We start from the raw sequence: 18064 nt of genomic DNA, 5'->3' as shown, positions 1-18064 counted from the left end.
AGGTAACAGAAGATTTTTTTTTTCTCTCTCGGGTGATGAATTTCTCTACTTTGGAGTGTTATGGAGGATAAATCATCGGAGTTATTTAAAGAAAAGTTTGATTTAGCTTTTGAAATATCTGAGGGCAATATAGAACTGGTAGGGAAGATGAGTTGGGGTCTGAACTAATCAGCCGTCGTTGTATTGAAGAGTGGGTTTGACATGAGGAACCAGACCTATTTTTTAAAAAATATATATACTTGTTGCTTTAAAGGGTGCATCCTTAGAATTCCATAACATATATATTCTCCATTCTTCTGGCACCGTGTCTAACAAAGGATTTGTATGGTCAATGTTGTTTTAAATTTATCCATGAAAGATATATTGCCATCATGAAGTATTGGAGCATTCTAATTAGTTCTTGCTCAACTTATTGGAAATAATGTGATTCATGTTATTAACTATATCTTGCTGGTCTATAAATAGCTCAAAATATTTATTAGATCTAATTGGTCATTCTGTGAGGTTGTAGGTCCTAGACATTGTACCATGTTAGTAACAATTACCTAAGTGGTGTTGACATTGGCAAGCTGATTTCTTGCTAGATTAATGTCTAGCGCACTTTGAGGTTCTTCTGTCAAATTGAAGTCTTGCTATGCATCAAAGCATGGAGTTTATCTTTCTGGCACATTTTCAGAAGCTTTTTTTCTTTTATTCCTTTGTCTGGGAGCCTTTCTTTTGTGTATTGATTTGAAAGTTGTTGGCAGGAACCATTGGAATAGAATTTGAAATTGGGGGTGCAAAGTATTATTTTCATCATTTTTTTTAGAAAAAGGTTTCATGAAGTGTTTGAAGTGGACTTCTCCAAAGGTGTTGTGGGAAATTTGCCCAAAAAAAATCAAAGGAAACCTATTTAAATTTTCTTTAAATCCTTATTGGAGTATTAAAGGAAAATGGTGTATATAAGGAATTCGGAAATCAGCTTAATCATGGTGAATAAGCATGATATCAATTAAATGATGTATCAGAAATTTGCTGCCAGCTTGTGGGAAAATGTATATCATTTGCTTCAGGTTACTATTTTATAGTAAAACAAAATTAGGTTCCTATATCTATTAGTTTTTAATTGAAAAGTGATTTTTTTTTCCAATAGTGAATACTTAACGATAGTTTTTATAAGAGATATTGTGATATAATGTCCAGTCATTTGAAGCTTTGTCGCAGTGTATTAAGTTGTTCTGTGATCAGACTTATTTGGTGTTTCATAAGTTTATAATATATTGCAGATTAGTGTGAAAAGAATATTTTCTATTACTTTGAAAACTTTTATGTGATGGACAAGGAGGAGCCTGCTGTTCTGCAAATAATTGAATTATATATATATGTTGAAAGTGGTTTTGATTGCTCAGATCTACCAGGCTGCAACACATGATCTATTTCAGAAGTGTGACACGTGTGTAATGCTTCTTGTCCTGTCTCCAGAGAGAAAGGATTTGGGGTCATTCTTTTAGCTAATTTTTTGTGTTTTGAGGCACTTTTTTTTTTGTCATGATTATCTGTGTGAAAACCCATCCTGTGCTGGTCCTGAGGTACATAATAGTACCAAATCCAACACCATATCTATCCGTTAGGTATGATGAATGATTGCAAAGGGTCAAAATGTATTTGGACTGAAATATGGTAATTTGATATCAAATACCCTGATAAGACTGAGGATATCGCAGAATTACAAAGGTAATAATTGCTTTTTGTGGAACCGAAAAGCTGAATCAATCTCTCAATAGTAAATTACTCTGATTGTATTCATTAATTTGAGCTGGTTCTCTTAACAGTGGAAAACATTGAAAGTGTGAGAAAATAAAACAAATGGTATAGTCTGTGTTTGATTTAGTTAAAATATTATTGGGGCATTCTTGCAGAGTGTTATCCACAGGGGCATTGTATTGAAATTGTAGGTTTGTTGTTATGATAAGCAGAAGTTTACTAAAACTTTAATTTACTTTGATAGGGAAGAAGTAGTTGGTGCAAGATTAAAAAGTTTGTCAGTGGTTAAATATAGTGACCATGGTAGCATGAATACTACAGCTCTGGATGTTGGAGTTCAATTCAGGGCCCTCTGTAGGCACAGTAGTCCGTTCTTTCGTGTATGCACGTGCCTTCCTCCCACAGTTCAAGACGTACTGGTTAGCAGGTTAAATGGTCATTGTAAGTTGACCCGTGACTAGACTAGGGTTGAATTGGTGTTTTGCTGGGCAGTGGCTGTTGAGGGCTGTATCTCTAAATAGATAAAATGCCCTCAATCCTGAAGTGGTGCTTGGTTGCCTGAATACATTAATTGGTTTTGTAATCATTTGGATGATAGGAATTTTGTCACTTCAGTTTGTGAGTTGTGATAAAACTTGTTGCGATTGGTATAATTTCTGGAATTATGTATATAAATTAAGTTTAATAGTGCTTTTAGTGACTGCTCTATTGGTTCCTACTTATTGAGAACCAATTTTATTGTGAAACGTATGTATATTGAAAGGTAGCATGTGCATGGCTGAGGAATGGGAAGATTTCACATCTCTAAAAGGATATGAAAACTGCCTTCTGCAATGGGCCACATGGTTTATAATATTCTTACTTTGCACCAAGAATGCAGAAAGTATTTTCAGAATACAAATTTTTACACTGTAGATTTTAATTGAGCACAGGGGCATGAAGATAACTTGCAATGCATGATATTTGCTGTAGTGGCTTGTGCAAGTTTGCATTTAATAGTGAAGCTGCTCAATACTTAGACCCACAACCAAAAACTTAATGTTAATCATTTGTATATCGTTATCAGTAACCAATAGTTATTGGACTAGTTATTTGAGATGCAAGTTCAAGTCCTGCTATGGGAGTTTCAATTCCAGATAATGTAATCATCTAGAAATAGAAACCTAAAGTGATTAATAGTGGATATGAAGCTAATGAATTGTTTTTAAAAATCCATCTCATTCAATATAATCCCTGTAAGTAATTTGCCACCCTAATATCTGACCTACGTCTAAAATTATTAACCAGGTCTAAAATTACCTGGTAATCTACTAAGTTATATCGAACAGTTATTTGAAAGAAATCTACTTTATTTAAAAAAAACTGCGCAGAGCATTTGAAATCTATCTGGGTATTAACAATCACAATGACATAACCTGCCAATTGGTTTTGTAATATCATTGCCATCTTGTATCTTGTTGTACAAGTCCTTGTCCCACAAAGCTTCCAAAGTTGGTGTTTAAAGGAATGCAAGGGCCCTAACAGAGCTTAATGTTGTCTGCACAATATAAAGTTCATGGTCAACTTAATTAAGGTATTCAAGGCTGGATACTACATGCACGTTGTACGCATGGCCTAGATTTGTGGTCTGATTGACATCCTCGACATTGGAATGATTCTATAAAATGTGACAGTAACATGTTATAGGAAGGATTGTCACTCAAATTGATTAACAAAGTGAATCAAAGCTTTCCGGTCTTGCTGGATCCTGCCTTAATTGGCAGTGTCCAGATGACGGGGGTGGGGGGGATGTCCATGAGCTACACCATCAGCATCAATGGTAAAGCTTAGCATTTCACTACAGAAGGCAAGGTTGGAGCATCTACAGCCGCCTTCAGCTAGAAGAGCTGTGCATGTGACTCGTGCTTGCTGCTTCCAGGTGTTCCCCCCCGTCAGCACAATTTGGATTCACTCTGCACCATAGCAAGGAAATCTGAGAGCAGAGTCTGTGGAACAGAGTAAAGTAGTAGCTGCAGTCGTAAAGAATTTGGGATCTAGAAAATGCCGTGCTTCAGCCTGGGCTCTACCAGTACCCTTACAGTGGAGACGCATCCGGACAATTTTCCAAACTATCTTACGTGCCCTTGTCACAAGGCAGGACAGATCCAGTTCTTTAGTCTACAATCAATCATCGGCACGGTGATGGAAGATGTCATCAACAGTGTAGTTAGGCTCCATTCATCAAAAACCTGTCTATCAATGCTCATATTTTGTTTTGGATTAAAGCATGATTTGCAGACATAAGCTGAGACAGGTACAAAATGTGTCATTTAATCAGACGTGGCACCTAATTGTAGTGTAGCTAAGTCTAATGGAAAATCCCTCCTTCTGGTTGCAGTTATATCTTGCAAGTTGGACAATGATTGTGATTAATGGAGGTCAATCATTTCAACTCCTGGACATTGTTGCAGAAATTTCTCAAAGCATTATCCTAAGCCTACCCATTTAAAGTTTTCATCAGTAACTGTCCTGTCAGCAGATCAAAGTTCGGTTCCATTCAGCACCCTCACCAAATGAGACAGTCTCATGTGAAAATACGTGGATCAACAAAACATTTGTGCATCAGGCGATCAGTAACTTTCACTCCTCGAGTGCCCAGAACTTAGTATTTCCAACAAAAGAGCACGTACGTTCTTTGACATTCAGATGTCATTGCTGAGTCCCCAGTATCAAGCTCCTGAATAACTACGTAAATACTGCCTGCAAAAATAGCTTAAAGGCTGAGTATCCTGGAGTGAATGTCTTGTCTTCTGCCTTCTCAAAGTTGCTCCAGTATCTACAAAACATGAATCAAGATGAGATGGTATGTGCCGAACTGAAAGAGTGCTGTTGCAGCAATCCTGACACCACCCTTTCAAAGCAGCGATTGGTATTCAAACCATTAAATGCCTCTGGAAGCCGTGCACAGTGGTTGCAGTATATGTAGTATTTCATCTCCGCACAGTGCAGCTCCTTTGGCCCATGATGTACTGAACTTTCAACCTATTCCCAAGATCAATTTTACCAAATCCTAATCTAATCCTACATAGCCCTCCGTTTTTTTTTTCATCCATGTGTCTTATCTCAGAGTCTCTTAAATGTCCATAATGTATCTGTCTCTTAACACCACCACTACCCCTGGCAGTGTGTGCCAGGAACTTGCCACTCTGTGCATATAAAAACTTTCTTTGACATATTTCCCCCCCCCCCCCCCCCGCTCCCTGTACTTCCCTCCACTCACCTTAGAAGTACGACCTCTTATATCAGTCATTGCTGCCTTGGTGGGGGGGGGGGGGGGGGGGCATTGGCTATCCACTCTCTCTCCTCCTCACAGCATTTTGTACACCTCTATTGAGTCGCCTCTCATCCTCCTTTGCTCCAAAGGGAGAAGCCTGACTTTGCTCAACCTTTCCTTATTTCCAAAATGCATTCACTAAGACTACCGCAACAATGCATTACAAACCTGCTAATTCTACCAACAAGAAGGATGAGGAAACGGGCAACATATTGCTACTCATTTCTTCAGCATCACTCTGTCCAAATCATTGTAGGGCTGTGGTTAACAAAGTTAGCACCGTGCCTGTGGCCTGGGTCCCATTCCACTGCTGCCTGTAAGGAGTTTGTATATTCTCCCTGTTACCACATAAGCCTCCTTCGGGTTCTCTGATTTCCTCGCACATTCCAAAGATGTATGGGTTAGCAGGTTAATTGATCGCATGGGCTTAACTGGATGGCACAGGCTTGTTGGGCTTGTGTTGAGCTTGACCATAGGGACATTGGGAGTTTGAGCTTTTTTTAAAGTGACTTGATCTGAATTGATTTAATTAAATTCCCCCAACCTGGGAACGCGATTATTAAATAAGATCTTGAATTTCATCAGGTCCCCAGAGGCAGACGTCAAAATGCTGTGGTAATCTCTATATCTGGGAGGCAGCCAGGGAACCAACTGTAAAGATGCAAACAATTTCAGCCAGTGTTTGGGACACATTTTTGTGCAGGGAGGAACAGATCGTAGCCCTGATATTTGTTACAATTTGGTGGATTCCTGAATGTGCACTTGGGGGTCCAGGAACATCTTCCAGTATACAGCATCAACTGTAAACATTTTTCTCACTCGTTTGACAAAACTTACAACATTAAAAGAACACGAGGAAATCTGCAGTTGCTGGAAATTCAAGCAACACACACAAAATACTGGTGGAATGCAGTAGGCCAGGCACCATCTATAGGAAGAAGCACTTCATTTTGCATTTCCCCCTCCCCCTCCTACTTTCAAATCTCTTATTATCTTTTCTGTCAGTTTCAGGCCTGACGAAGGGTCTCGGCCCGAAATGTCGACAACACTTCTCCCTATAGATGCTGCCTGGCCTGCTGTGTTCTACCAGCATTTTGTGTGTGTCACCTCACACCTAATCTGGGTTGAACTCCATCTGCTATTTTTCAGCCCTGTTTTGCATCCTATCAATGTCCCACTGTAAACTCTGACAGCCCTCCACTCTGCAATACCTCCAACCTTTGTGTCATCACCAAATTTACTAATCCATCCCTCCACTTCCTCATCCAGGTCATTTATAAAAATCACAAAGAGTAGGGGTCCCAGAACAGATCCCTGAGGCACACCACTGGTCACTGACCTCCATGCAGAATATGACCCGTCTGTAACCACTCTTTGCCTTCTGTGGGCAAGCCAGTTCTGGATCCACAAAGCAATGTCCACTTGGATCCCATGCCTCCTTACTTTCTCAATAAGTCTTGCATGGGGTACCTTATCAAATGCCTTGCTTACCTTCATCAAAGTGTTGAGTCACATTCTCAGAAAATTCAGTCAGGCTCGTAAGACATGACCTGCCTTTGACAAAGCCATGCTGACTATTCCTAATCATATTATACGTCTCCAAATGTTCATAAATCCTACCTCTCAGGATCTTTTCCATCAACTTGCCAACACTGAAGTAAGACTTACTGGTCTATAATTTCCTGTGCTATCTCTATTCCCCTTCTTAAATAAGAGAATAGCATCCGCAACCCTCCGGAACCTCTTCCGTCCCCATTGATGATACAAAGAGCACCGCCAGAGGCTGAGTTAATCTCCACCCTTGTCTCCCACAGTAGCCTGGGGCACATCTTGTCCACACCCAGTGACTTATCCAACTTGATGCTTTCCAAAAGCTCCAGCACATCCTCGTTCTTAATATGTATACAGGTTCCCCTGCAATCTGAAGGTGGAGCATTCCTACGAAACCGTTTGTAATCCGAAATGTCGTAAATCAAAGAAGCAATTTCCATTAATTTATATGGGAAAAATTGTTGAGCGTTCCCAGACCCAAAAAAACCTACCAAATCAAAGCAAATATCACATAAAACCTAAAATAACACTAAGATATAGTAAAAGCAGGAATGTTATGATAAATATACACCCTATATAAAGTAGAAATATTATAGGTACGATGTAGTTTCACTTATCAAACTTGGGAAAACAGCGAGCCAAAGTCGATTTGGAGAAAAAAAAATTGGCACGTACACGCATATGTACGCACATGAGTACGCACGTACACGCATGTGCAAACTGCCTGCACAAGGCTTCAGTCATTGTAGTCTTTCTCGGGGTAAACACACGTATAAAGTGGGCGTCTTTTTTTGTAAAAGTGAAAATCCTCTTTGGTTAGCGATAACAGGTACTAATGTAAGTCTTTCATAACGGCGAGTTGTTGTAAAGCGAACATTTGAAAAGCGGGGGCCACCTGTATGCTCAAGCTTTTCAGTCCGCTGCAAGTCATCACTACAATCGCCAAGATCCTTCCCTGTAGTAAATACTGAAGCAAAGTATTCATTAAGTACTTCCGCGATCTCCTCCGGTTCCATATACACTTTTCCACTGTCACACTTGATTGGTCCTATTCTCTCTCATCTTATCCTCTTGCTCTTCACATACTTGTAGAATGCCTTGGAGTTCTCCTTAATTCTGTTTGCCAAGGCCTTCTCATGGCCCCTTCTGGCTCTCCTAATTTCCTTCTTAAGCTCCTTCCTGCTAGCCTTATAATCTAGATCTTTATCAGTACCTAAGCTTTTGAACCGCTGGTAAACTTTTCTTTTTTTTCTTGACTAGATTTACAACAGCCTTTGCACACCACGGTTCCTGTACCCTACCATCCTTTCCCTGTCTCATTGGAACGTACTGATGCAGAACAGCACACAAATATCCCCGGAACATTTGCCACACTTCTGCCATACATTTCCCTGAGAACATCTGTTCCCAATTTATGCTTCCAAGTTCCTGCCTGATATCCTCATATTTCCCCTTACTCCAATTAAATGCTTTCTTAACTTGTCTGTTCCTATCCCCCTCTGATGCTATGGTAAAGGAGATAGAATTGTGATCTAAGTAACCTCGATTGTAGAATGATTGTTGGTGCTAGACAGAGTGGTTTTTCGGTATCTCAGAAGCTGCTGAACAGCCTGGGATTTTCACACACAAGTCTTTAGAATTTACAGAGAATGGTGCAAACAAAACATCCAGTGAGTGGCAGTTCTGTGGCCGAAAATGCCTTGTTTAAGGAGAATGGCTAGACTGGTTCAAACTGAAGGGAAGGTGACAGTAGCTCATATAACCATGCGTTGCAACAGTGGTGTGCAGAAGAGCTTCTCTGAATGCGCAGCACATAATTATGTGAGTGTAAGTTTTTATAGTAGTGTTTAGAAAAAATTCTGGTTTCTGTATTTGTTCTCCATTCTCACGATTAGATTTGTTTTCTCTCCAATTTGTAAAATCTCAGGGCGTACCGTAGCCATAGATCAACATTACTTCAGGGCTACTTCCAAGCCCATGACTTAATGGATGAGAAGCAATACACACATTGACTCGACGTGAATTTGTTTCACCTTTGCTGTGCTAGTAACCTTGATATGATTCCTGATGGTATGCTACCAAAGCGCTCATTACAAACATTTTAGCAGGAACGCAGTCGATGAAAGCTTTAAGGAAACTAGAGATGAAAATGTGCTTTAGTGTTAAATTTACATTAAACATTTTAGTTTCCTTTCCCTTTGGAAACTAAAATTCAATGTTTCAGCATATTTTATGGTATTTTTGACATGGTTTACTTTGTATTTTTTACAAAAATCTGCTGGATTTTCTTGAATAACCCAATGCATTTCTCTTATATGTTTTCAACATTATGATCCTGACAGTTTTTCCCATAGCTATTCTGCAGCAGCTTGGATGCAGCACCTTTAGATAGGAATTGGCCCATGGGCATCTGTACAGTTTTGAAGTTATTATGAGTTGTAGCCAGGGTTTCTGTTGTCCCTCCTGTGACTTGACTGACCAGCCAACAAAACTTAGTATTGGTGACTTACTCAACCGTATCTGAGATAATTTTCCACAATTCCATCATGCATTTCCTTTTATTTCTGTAGGATAATTTCTACCCCCCATCCCCTGATCATCACATGTAAGAATTACTGTCAACTTGTCTAAAATTATTTAACATTGTCTTTCCTTCATTAAATGACTTAATTTATTAATCCTGTAAAACTGGTGTGAAGTGTTCTCTTGTAATCGTAAAAACTATCACTTTAAGAAAATGAAATGTAAGAAACAAGAGCAGGTGTACTCTTAAATGTTGGCCACTCTCTGTTGAGTGCCCTACCTACCCTGTTATAGAGAGTTCTGTAGATTTGCAACCTCAAACTGAAGTTGCCTTTACTCATCCCCTGTATTAAATGGGAGTCCTTTTTCTTTGAAACTATGCCCTTTAATTGTGTTTGGTTCTACGCAGGAAATTATCCTTCTGGCATCCACCTTGTCAGTCTTCCTCAGAAGCTGGTATATTTTTAATAGCTCATCTCTCATTCTAAACGTCAGAGAGCAAAGGACCAATCAGCACCATTTCTCCTCTTTCACCATTCTGGCTCTGCAAAGCAAATCATCTCTGTTAATATGCAAATCACAATTGTAGGCAGTACTCCAGGTGTGGTTTTGCCAGCGCTCTGTGAAGTTGCACCAAAACTTCCCTGCTTCATAATCCCCTGCACTATACATGGACGCACACCTTCCTGCCATTGGTACTATCTGTAGGGCATGGTGCCTCAAGAAGGCAGCATTTATCATCACTGACCCTCGCCATCTGGGCTTTACTATCTTGTGCAGCTGCAATCGGACAGGAGGTACAGAAGTCTGAAGTCTTGCAGCACCAAGTTCAAGAACAGCTATTGCCCTTCAACCATTCAGTTCTTGAATCAGTTGGCAAACACTGATCACTACAGTTTAACAACACTATGGGCACGTAAACCATTTTTCACTAACGTGGTTTTTTCCCCAATTCTAATTGTGTTCCTTGTTAAATACCTGCATAATTTGTGTTTTGTGTATGCTTTTTTTTGTGAATGCTGCTTTGGTCTATACGTGGGAACCTGCTGCAAGCAAGTTTGTCATTGCAGTTGTGCTAGAGCGTATGAGTTTAGTGAGATAAACTTAACTTTGTCTTTTGACTAGCAGTTAAATTCAAGACCTTATCCAGGAGTTCGGGTAATAATGACAGAGCTGGTGTGACTTTTTCAAAGGAACGTTAAATTCTCCATGTGCATGAACAACACTCAATCCTGAAATCATCACCATCAAAATTGGCCATTAATGTTTTTGCTAACTGTGAGAACTTATTGCAAATTGACTGTTTTTGAGTGAACGACAGTAACAGCATTTCAGAAACAATGACTTGATTTGGAAAAGCTTTAACATTTCCCAAGATCACTATAAATTCACATCCTTTTATGATGAAGTCTGCCTACCAAGGAAAATGACATGATTGAATTAACAATTTATAATTTTTTAAATTCTATAAGTATTTTATACTTTTTATTATACAAATTATATTATTTAATAAATAAAGCATTTTTAATGTTGGCTTTAATGTGTGTATGCATATAAAACAAAGTGTTGCACAAAACCTTGTGATTACAATGATGGCATGCATGTTTTTTGTAAGCACTATCATTACTCTGTAGGACCATTGTGTTTGGACAAAGTATGTGCTTGGTTAAATATAGAAGTCCACAATTGATTATAGTGATGAACAAACCCTGAAGGAGACCAGGTTTTCTTTTTGTATCTGTAAGTCAGTGTATTGATTAGATCTGCAAGCACCACATTGCGTTCCATAATTCCGTTCAAGTTTCTTTCCACTGCAGGTGTTGGATTCTGATGTTTTAATCCCAGGTTCTTTCAGAAGTCAGGAAAGAGGCACGACATTTGTTGCTTCACAAGAGTTTTATTATGTGTTAATAAAACAGAGAGAGTTGAAAAAGAACAGTGATAGAGGTCTACTAGTTGAAGAGAGGGGGAGCCAAACGATCTAAAATGGTACTGCTTCGTGGTGCAGCTCTTTTTATATTAGATAAGGAAAGTTCTATTCAAGTTCACAGATTAACCAATGAGAGAACTCTTACTTAAATAATGCATCACCAAAGGAAGCTTCCAGAACTTTCCAAAATTATACAATATAACCACTAGAGGACACGCTGAGCTTGCATATACATACTGTGGCCTCTAGGACGTGTATTACCTGCATACAAGAACTACTTAAAATACAAGCAGATAATTGTTAAAATGCAAAGAAAATAATGATTCAACAGTGGGTTAATAAACTTAATATATTGTTAGAAATACTAATGAGCATATTCTGGTTCTAAAAAGAGCTAATATCATTGATTTATAAAGTTATTCCCTCCATTTCACGATAACATTTCTTAGATTTTTTTAAAATTATGATTTTTTTTTAATATACTTTTCTGTTCTGAGAATTGGGTCAAAGAATCTGGTTGCCTATTTTGCTTAATTATACCATTGTTCCTGAAAGTCCCAGCTTCGATTATAATTGGTTTTACTTTGTGTGTCAGAATTAACAAAAGCAAGGCCCAAAAGTATGCAAAGTTACGCTGCCAACTTTCTTTTGAGCTCAGTGACGAGCCATATTGTCACTGAAAAACCTCAGCTAGTGAGAAATTGGTTCATGGACTTCATCTTGTCGGCTGATTATTTTTTTTCAGCGAGTGTGTTGTACGGATTAATAACACTCAAACAGCTACTTCATCTTAACTAAGTTACCTGATCTAAGCTATTTTGGCATTTAGATGTATTATCATTAGTTGTCATGGAGGAGAGTATCGACTGTGATTCCTAGTTGCATCCTCATTTATTGAAGTGAACCTAATGGATTGCTGAGTTTGGGTTTGGATTGATACTTTATTTTTACATATTATCTAATCAAAAAGCAGATTTCAAAACTTTCAAGACATGGTAAATGCTATTAAACTCCTGAAATTGAGTGGTGAGCAACACTACTTGGAAGTTGTGAAGTACATATTTCAATTAGCATTTCATATATACGTTGCACACATCTACACATTATGAATACTCCCCCCCCAAAAAAAAAGCATCAATAACATGAAAACAACATTCCTCTATCAATGCCTCATGTATGGTCTTCATATGTGAAATTCAAAAATTGAATTGGGTAGATTAGTGAGCCAGTGGCGGAACAAGAATTTTTTTTAAATGTAAATAAGATTTTAGAAGTTAACTTTCAAAAGTGCTTCATCTTATAACATGAACTTCATATTTTGCTGTTATATTTTTCGTAGCTTAATCTTTTCCCAAAATGATGTGGATCCACAATCGAGGAATTAACTTTTTATTTTCTTCCAACAATTTTGATTTACCAGAAACACTCAGTGAATTCATTTCTGTTTTTGATTACTATTTAAATAGAGCATCATGACTGCAAAGACTGTATATATTTTGGTGAGAGATTGTCACTTTCCATTCTTTTCAATTTCAGGCACATGACTAATTATTTTTATGGAGATCTGATAAAGGAAACCTGGGCATTTTAGGGAGTTTTGCCTTGAAAAATAGTTAAAAGTAACATTATTTTGGTGGGGGGAGGGGTAGTTTAAGAGCTGGCATTATGGCAAGGTAATAGACAGTGTCCTTCCTTCACAAATGTTTCCATATCCTTCTCCTCCACCCATATTACAGAACTGGATAACCCTGAAATGAGTTTTGGTAAGAAAATATTCTTTTTAATCCTTTTTGCCCACTGGCAAAATGTCTAAGTCCAAAATTAAACAAATATATGACTAACCTTCTGGGTTTCTTACTGTAATCCATTTGTACACTTTATGTATTTCTTCTTCTGAGGTGGAGAAGGGCCGCTGGAATATCTTGTTATGCCAGTTACACTCCAGGGTGTAAACCTTCCCACAGTGGTTTCGTGCTAGTATATCTCAAGTGCAGTAATCTAGGGATGCAGTGTTTCAGGAAGGAGGTTGTGATAGTCTTGTCTCAAGTTGATCTGTTGCTTTCAGTTGGTGACAATGGAGATTGCCAATGCCTTTGATTTTGATTTTTATTGGTTAGGATCATTCCAAGCGCCTCTAGCGATATTGCCCACCTCCACATGCGTGAACATATGTTGTCATATAATTACCATAACAGTTGTGCAGTGAGATTCCTTCGTACTGGAGGACTCCCTCTAGGTCAACGAACCACAGAGATAACTTGCGGCTCCACGGGCATGAAATAATATGATGTAAGTGTGAACATCAACATCCCGTTAACCTCTGTTCCATTAGGAACTGCTTTCTATTCAAGGGCAGGCCGAAGGTGACTGCTTTTGTTGAGTCATTTGAAAGGATAGGAAAACTGGAGGTTAGGAACAAAACACACTTGATTGGCACAATACAAATTAAAATGTGCCTCAGCAAATGAGTATCAGTACAATTATGTGCATCTAACCCATAGAATGACGAGCATCAGTAGGAATACAAAAACATACAGTGCCATTTCCCCCTCCACCTCTTTACTGATAAATCCCTGTAACCATGAATTGAAAATTTTGTGTTTGAATCTGACATTTCCTTAATCACCTTGGTTTCTTTGTCAGGTTAGCCTGACAAGGAGAGGATACATTAACTGGCCAAGTTGAAGTTAATTTTATTTTTATTTTACTGATTTTAATTTCGGCTTCATGAGAAAATCTTTTGGGGCAAGGGGGTTGATTCTCCCGCCCATAGGCTAGCCTCCATCATCTAATTATTTAATTTTTTAAAATTGTGTGATGATCCGGGCAGAGCTCGTGTTCATTGTTCATCATCTAGTTGGATTCTTAAACTGCTCCAGTCCTTTCTACGGGCAGTTTCATGATTCTGACATAGAACTATTTCTGTCGGTGTAGTCAAGTCTTAGAGGGGAACATGGCAGATGGTGATGATTCCACTTCCCTAAAATTCTTGAACTCTTCACCCTCCTCCTTCCTCCCCCCCCACCCCCACCACGCTTTGGTAGGTTTGGGTGTGTTGCAATCAGAGTTGCCTTGGTGAATGATTGAGGGTTTCATTATTTTCAGGTGATGAATCAGTCAAGTGGGTTGCTTTGTTCCAGGAGCTGATGTTAGAGCTGCCATCCAGGCAAGGTATTTCATCATAATCTTGACTTGTGTCTCTGTAGGTTTGACATGACAAGGAATGAGCTGCTTGCCTTATACCTAGCCTGTGACTTGCTCTCATAGTCGCAGTATTTATGTGGCTAGTCTTTGAGTCAATGATGACTTCCAGGATATTAATGTTGTGGGATTCAGTGATGGTAACATGATTGAATGGCAAGGACGGGTGGTTGACTTCTTGTTGGAGAGGGCACTGATTGGCACTTCTCTTTCAGGAATGAGCATTGGTACCTGATCCGTTGTTCTTTCCTGAATATTCCTTCTAATCTGCACACCAGCATCCCACTGGGCGTGGGCAGGAGATTGATGTTGCCTATGCAACTGGCATGGGGTTATAATCTATAGGGCTACTTCTCCAGATATTTTGGCTGGAAATACCGAGATTGCTATGCATACCAGCTTATATGTATGTTCCTCTCAAGAAGAATAAAACAATTTGTGTAGAAGGAAGATTTGTATGATTACAATAGACATTTGATTAAAGATTTTTTTTTTGAGGGGGTATGATACTTTTTCCATCAGCCCAAATCAGACGTTAAACAAATCTGTTTTGCTCTTCCCTTCAGATAGAGTTCACAACAGTAATTTCTGTAATGGAGAAAAGCATTATGAGTGACTGCTCCCCTGCAACTGGTAGCCAGGATTTTGATGTCTTCAGTGCTATGGATTGGAAGGATGGAATAGCTACACTTCCAGGGAGTGATCTAAAGGTAAAACTAATATTGAAATGTTTTTGACAAGCAGATTGGGAAATAATATATTTGCTTCAAAACATGTTAGAAGTATTTTACAAGAGTATAACTTTGCAGAACAATTACACAGTCTTATGGTTGATTGATTTTCTGTTATTTTATCTCTATTTACTGCTGATATGTATTGAGGATTACTTTATCATAAATGGAAATTATTTGTTGTGTGGTACAAAGCATTTTTCTTGACTCCTAAGAATTTGTGAATGGTATTATGAATAATGATTGATCATCTTATTAACCACTGTCTTCAGTTCAGAATAAATGAATTTGGTGCATTGGAGATAATCACAGATGAAACTGAAGTAGATAGAATAAAGAAGGCAACTGCAACAACAACATGGAGTGTGCCCACTGCACAGGAAGGTCAGTGTCCAATTTTAGGATGGTTTTCATATTTTCTTTTTCTTTGTGTGCTGTATTTATGTGCAATGCTTTTTTTTTTTAACTTTTGGGCTATATTCCTAAATTAATAGTATTGTGGGGACCCACTTCCTAGCGCACTCGAACCGGCTCACAAATAGCCAGCGCGTCGGCACAAAGGCCAGGTCTGCTTCACCAACAAAGGGAAAAGCCTGCGGGGGTTTGTGAGTACGTGCCCCTTACAGCATCCACGCCCGGGGAGGGCGGGATGAGGGAGGCTTTAAAGCAAGGCTGTGAAGTTCGAATAAAATCTTCTTTAATTGCAGTTTACCGACTCCGTGTCATTATTTTAGCGCTGCGTGTAGCACACCGCTACAATTGGTGACCCCGACGGTCCAAACGATTTTTGGACCGGAGATGACCGTCGCCGCATCTGTTCATGCGGTTTCGTTGAAACTGCCCAGCTTCTGGACGCTGCGACCTTACCTATGGTTCCAGCAAGCAGAAGCCCAATTCCATGTTCGGCAGATAACCTCAGAGGACACACGTTACTACTACGTGATGAGCTCCCTCGACCAGGACACAGTGACCCAGGTTGCGGAGTTTGTACAGTCTCCCCCGGCGGACGGCAAGTACACGGAATTCAAAGCCCTGCTCCTAAGGACTTTCGGACTCTCGGCGCGAGTAAGCTGCCCGTTTACTGCACCTGGATGGCTTGGGAGACAGACCTCCATCGGCTTTAATGAATGAGATGTTGTCTCTGGCCGGCGGACACACACCCTGCCTCATGTTTGAGCAGGCATTCCTGGAGCAGCTGCCCGAGGACATACGCCTGCTGCTGTCCGACGCGGATTTCAGCGACCCCGGAAGGTGGCAGCCTGGGCGGACTTGCTGTGGAACGCCAAGAAGGGGAGTGGGGCATCCATCGCACTGATCACCCGGCCACGCTCCCAGCAGCAAACCAGTCCAGGCCCGGCCGCAGAGCCCGCTAACCCCAGAGGCAGGGGTGGGGAGCCCAACGAACAATGGTGTTTCTACCACCAGCGGTGGGGCGCAGAAGCCCGCCGTTGTCGCCCGCCCTGCCAGTTCCCGGGAAACGCCAGGGCCAGCCGCCGCTGATGGCTACGGCGGCTGGCCATCGGGATAGCCTCCTGTATGTGTGGGACAAGAGGTCGGGACGCCGTTTTTTGGTCGACACCGGTGCCGAGATAAGCGTCTTACCTCCGACGAGTTACGACACCCGCAACAGGGCACTGGGTCCCACCCTGAGGGCCGTGAACGGCAGCATGGTAAGGACCTATGGCACCCGTACGGTGCAGCTACAGTTCGGCTCCAGCCGGTTCACGTGGGACTTCACACTGGCCGCCGTAGCCCAACCGCTTCTGGGCGCGGATTTTTTGTGGTCTCACAGCCTACTGGTCGACCTGCCCAGGAAGAGACTGGTCCACGCCAAGACCTTTCAGATGTTCTCCCTGGGTGAAGCCCAGTTGCCAGCCCCACACCTCGACTCCATCACGCTGTCCGACAACGACTTCACCAGAGTCCTGGCGGATTTCCCATCGGTTCTGGCACCGCAGTTCATGGCAGCCATGCCCCGACACGGCGTACAGCACCACATCCCGACCCAGGGACCACCTCTCCACGCCCGTGCTCGGCAGCTTCCCCCAGACAAGCTCCGACTGGCGAAGGAGGAGTTCAAGAGGTTGGAGGAATTGGGGATCATCCGGCGGTCCGACAGCCCATGGGCTTCCCCCCTGCACATGATGCCCAAAGCGACAGGGGGCTGGAGACTGTGCGGCGACTACCGCAGGCTGAACGAGGCTACCACACCGGACCGCTACCCTGTGCCGCACATTCAGGACTTTGCAGCAAACCTGCACGGCGCACGGATCTTCTCCAAGGTAGACCTCGTCCGAGGATACCATCAAATCCTGATGCATCCGGACGACATCCCCAAAACGGCTCTCATCACCCCGTTCGGCCTTTTCGAGTTCCTCCGAATGCCGTTCGGCCTGAAGAATGCCGCACAGACGTTTCAGCGGTTAATGGACGCGGTGGGACGCGACCTGGACTTCGCATTCATCTATTTGGATGACATCCTCATAGCCAGCAGCAGTCGTCAGGAGCATCTGTCCCACCTCCGTCAACTCTACTCCTGCCTGAGTGAATATGGTCTAACAATCAACCCGGCCAAATGCCAGTTCGGGCTCGACACCATTGACTTCCTGGGCCACAGGATTACTAAAGACGGGGCAACCCCACTGCCCGCTAAGGTAGATGCGGTCCGCCATTTCCCCCGACCCACCACGATCAAAGCCCTTCAGGAATTCATAGGTATGGCCAATTTCTTCCACCGCTTCCTCCCTTCAGCTGCCCGAATCATGCGCCCCCTGTTCGCCCTGCTGTCGGGTCCAGGCAAGGACATTACCTGGGACGAGGTGTCTGCCGCCGCTTTCATTCAAACGAAGGAAGCCTTGGCGAACACTGAGATGCTAGTGCACCCCAGAATGGACGTCCCTACCGCCCTCACAGTGGACGCATCTAACACAGCAGTCGGTGGGGTACTGGAGCAACTCATCGAGGGTTGCTGGCAACCCCTGGCATTTTTCAGCAAACACCTGCGACCACCCGAGCTCAAATACAGTGCTTTCGACCGGGAACTGTTGGCGCTATACCTGGCAATCCGGCATT

General features: G+C 41.5%; 1 protein-coding gene across 7 annotated transcripts in view; it reads left to right on the top strand.

The window, feature by feature from the left end:
- l3mbtl3 (L3MBTL histone methyl-lysine binding protein 3) overlaps positions 1–18064 on the top strand; it is a 155556-nt gene that overhangs the window by 4535 nt on the left and 132957 nt on the right. For 5 of the 7 annotated variants that reach the window (XM_073057304.1, XM_073057303.1, XM_073057302.1 and 2 more), the window contains exons 2-3: positions 14828–14971; positions 15265–15376. In XM_073057304.1, coding sequence (XP_072913405.1) covers positions 14855–14971; positions 15265–15376 — 229 coding nt within the window. In that variant the 5' untranslated portion in view covers positions 14828–14854. Of the gene's footprint in view, positions 1–14165; positions 14232–14827; positions 14972–15264; positions 15377–18064 lie in introns of all 7 variants that reach the window. The other 2 variants (XM_073057299.1, XM_073057300.1) reach the window with 2 other exon arrangements.

The sequence above is a fragment of the Hemitrygon akajei genome, chromosome 9 (assembly GCF_048418815.1).
Source record: "Hemitrygon akajei chromosome 9, sHemAka1.3, whole genome shotgun sequence".
In the NCBI taxonomy this organism is placed as follows: Eukaryota; Metazoa; Chordata; class Chondrichthyes; order Myliobatiformes; family Dasyatidae; genus Hemitrygon; species Hemitrygon akajei.
Note: the sequence above shows the minus strand (reverse complement) of the source record. Positions and strands in the feature narration are given on the sequence as shown.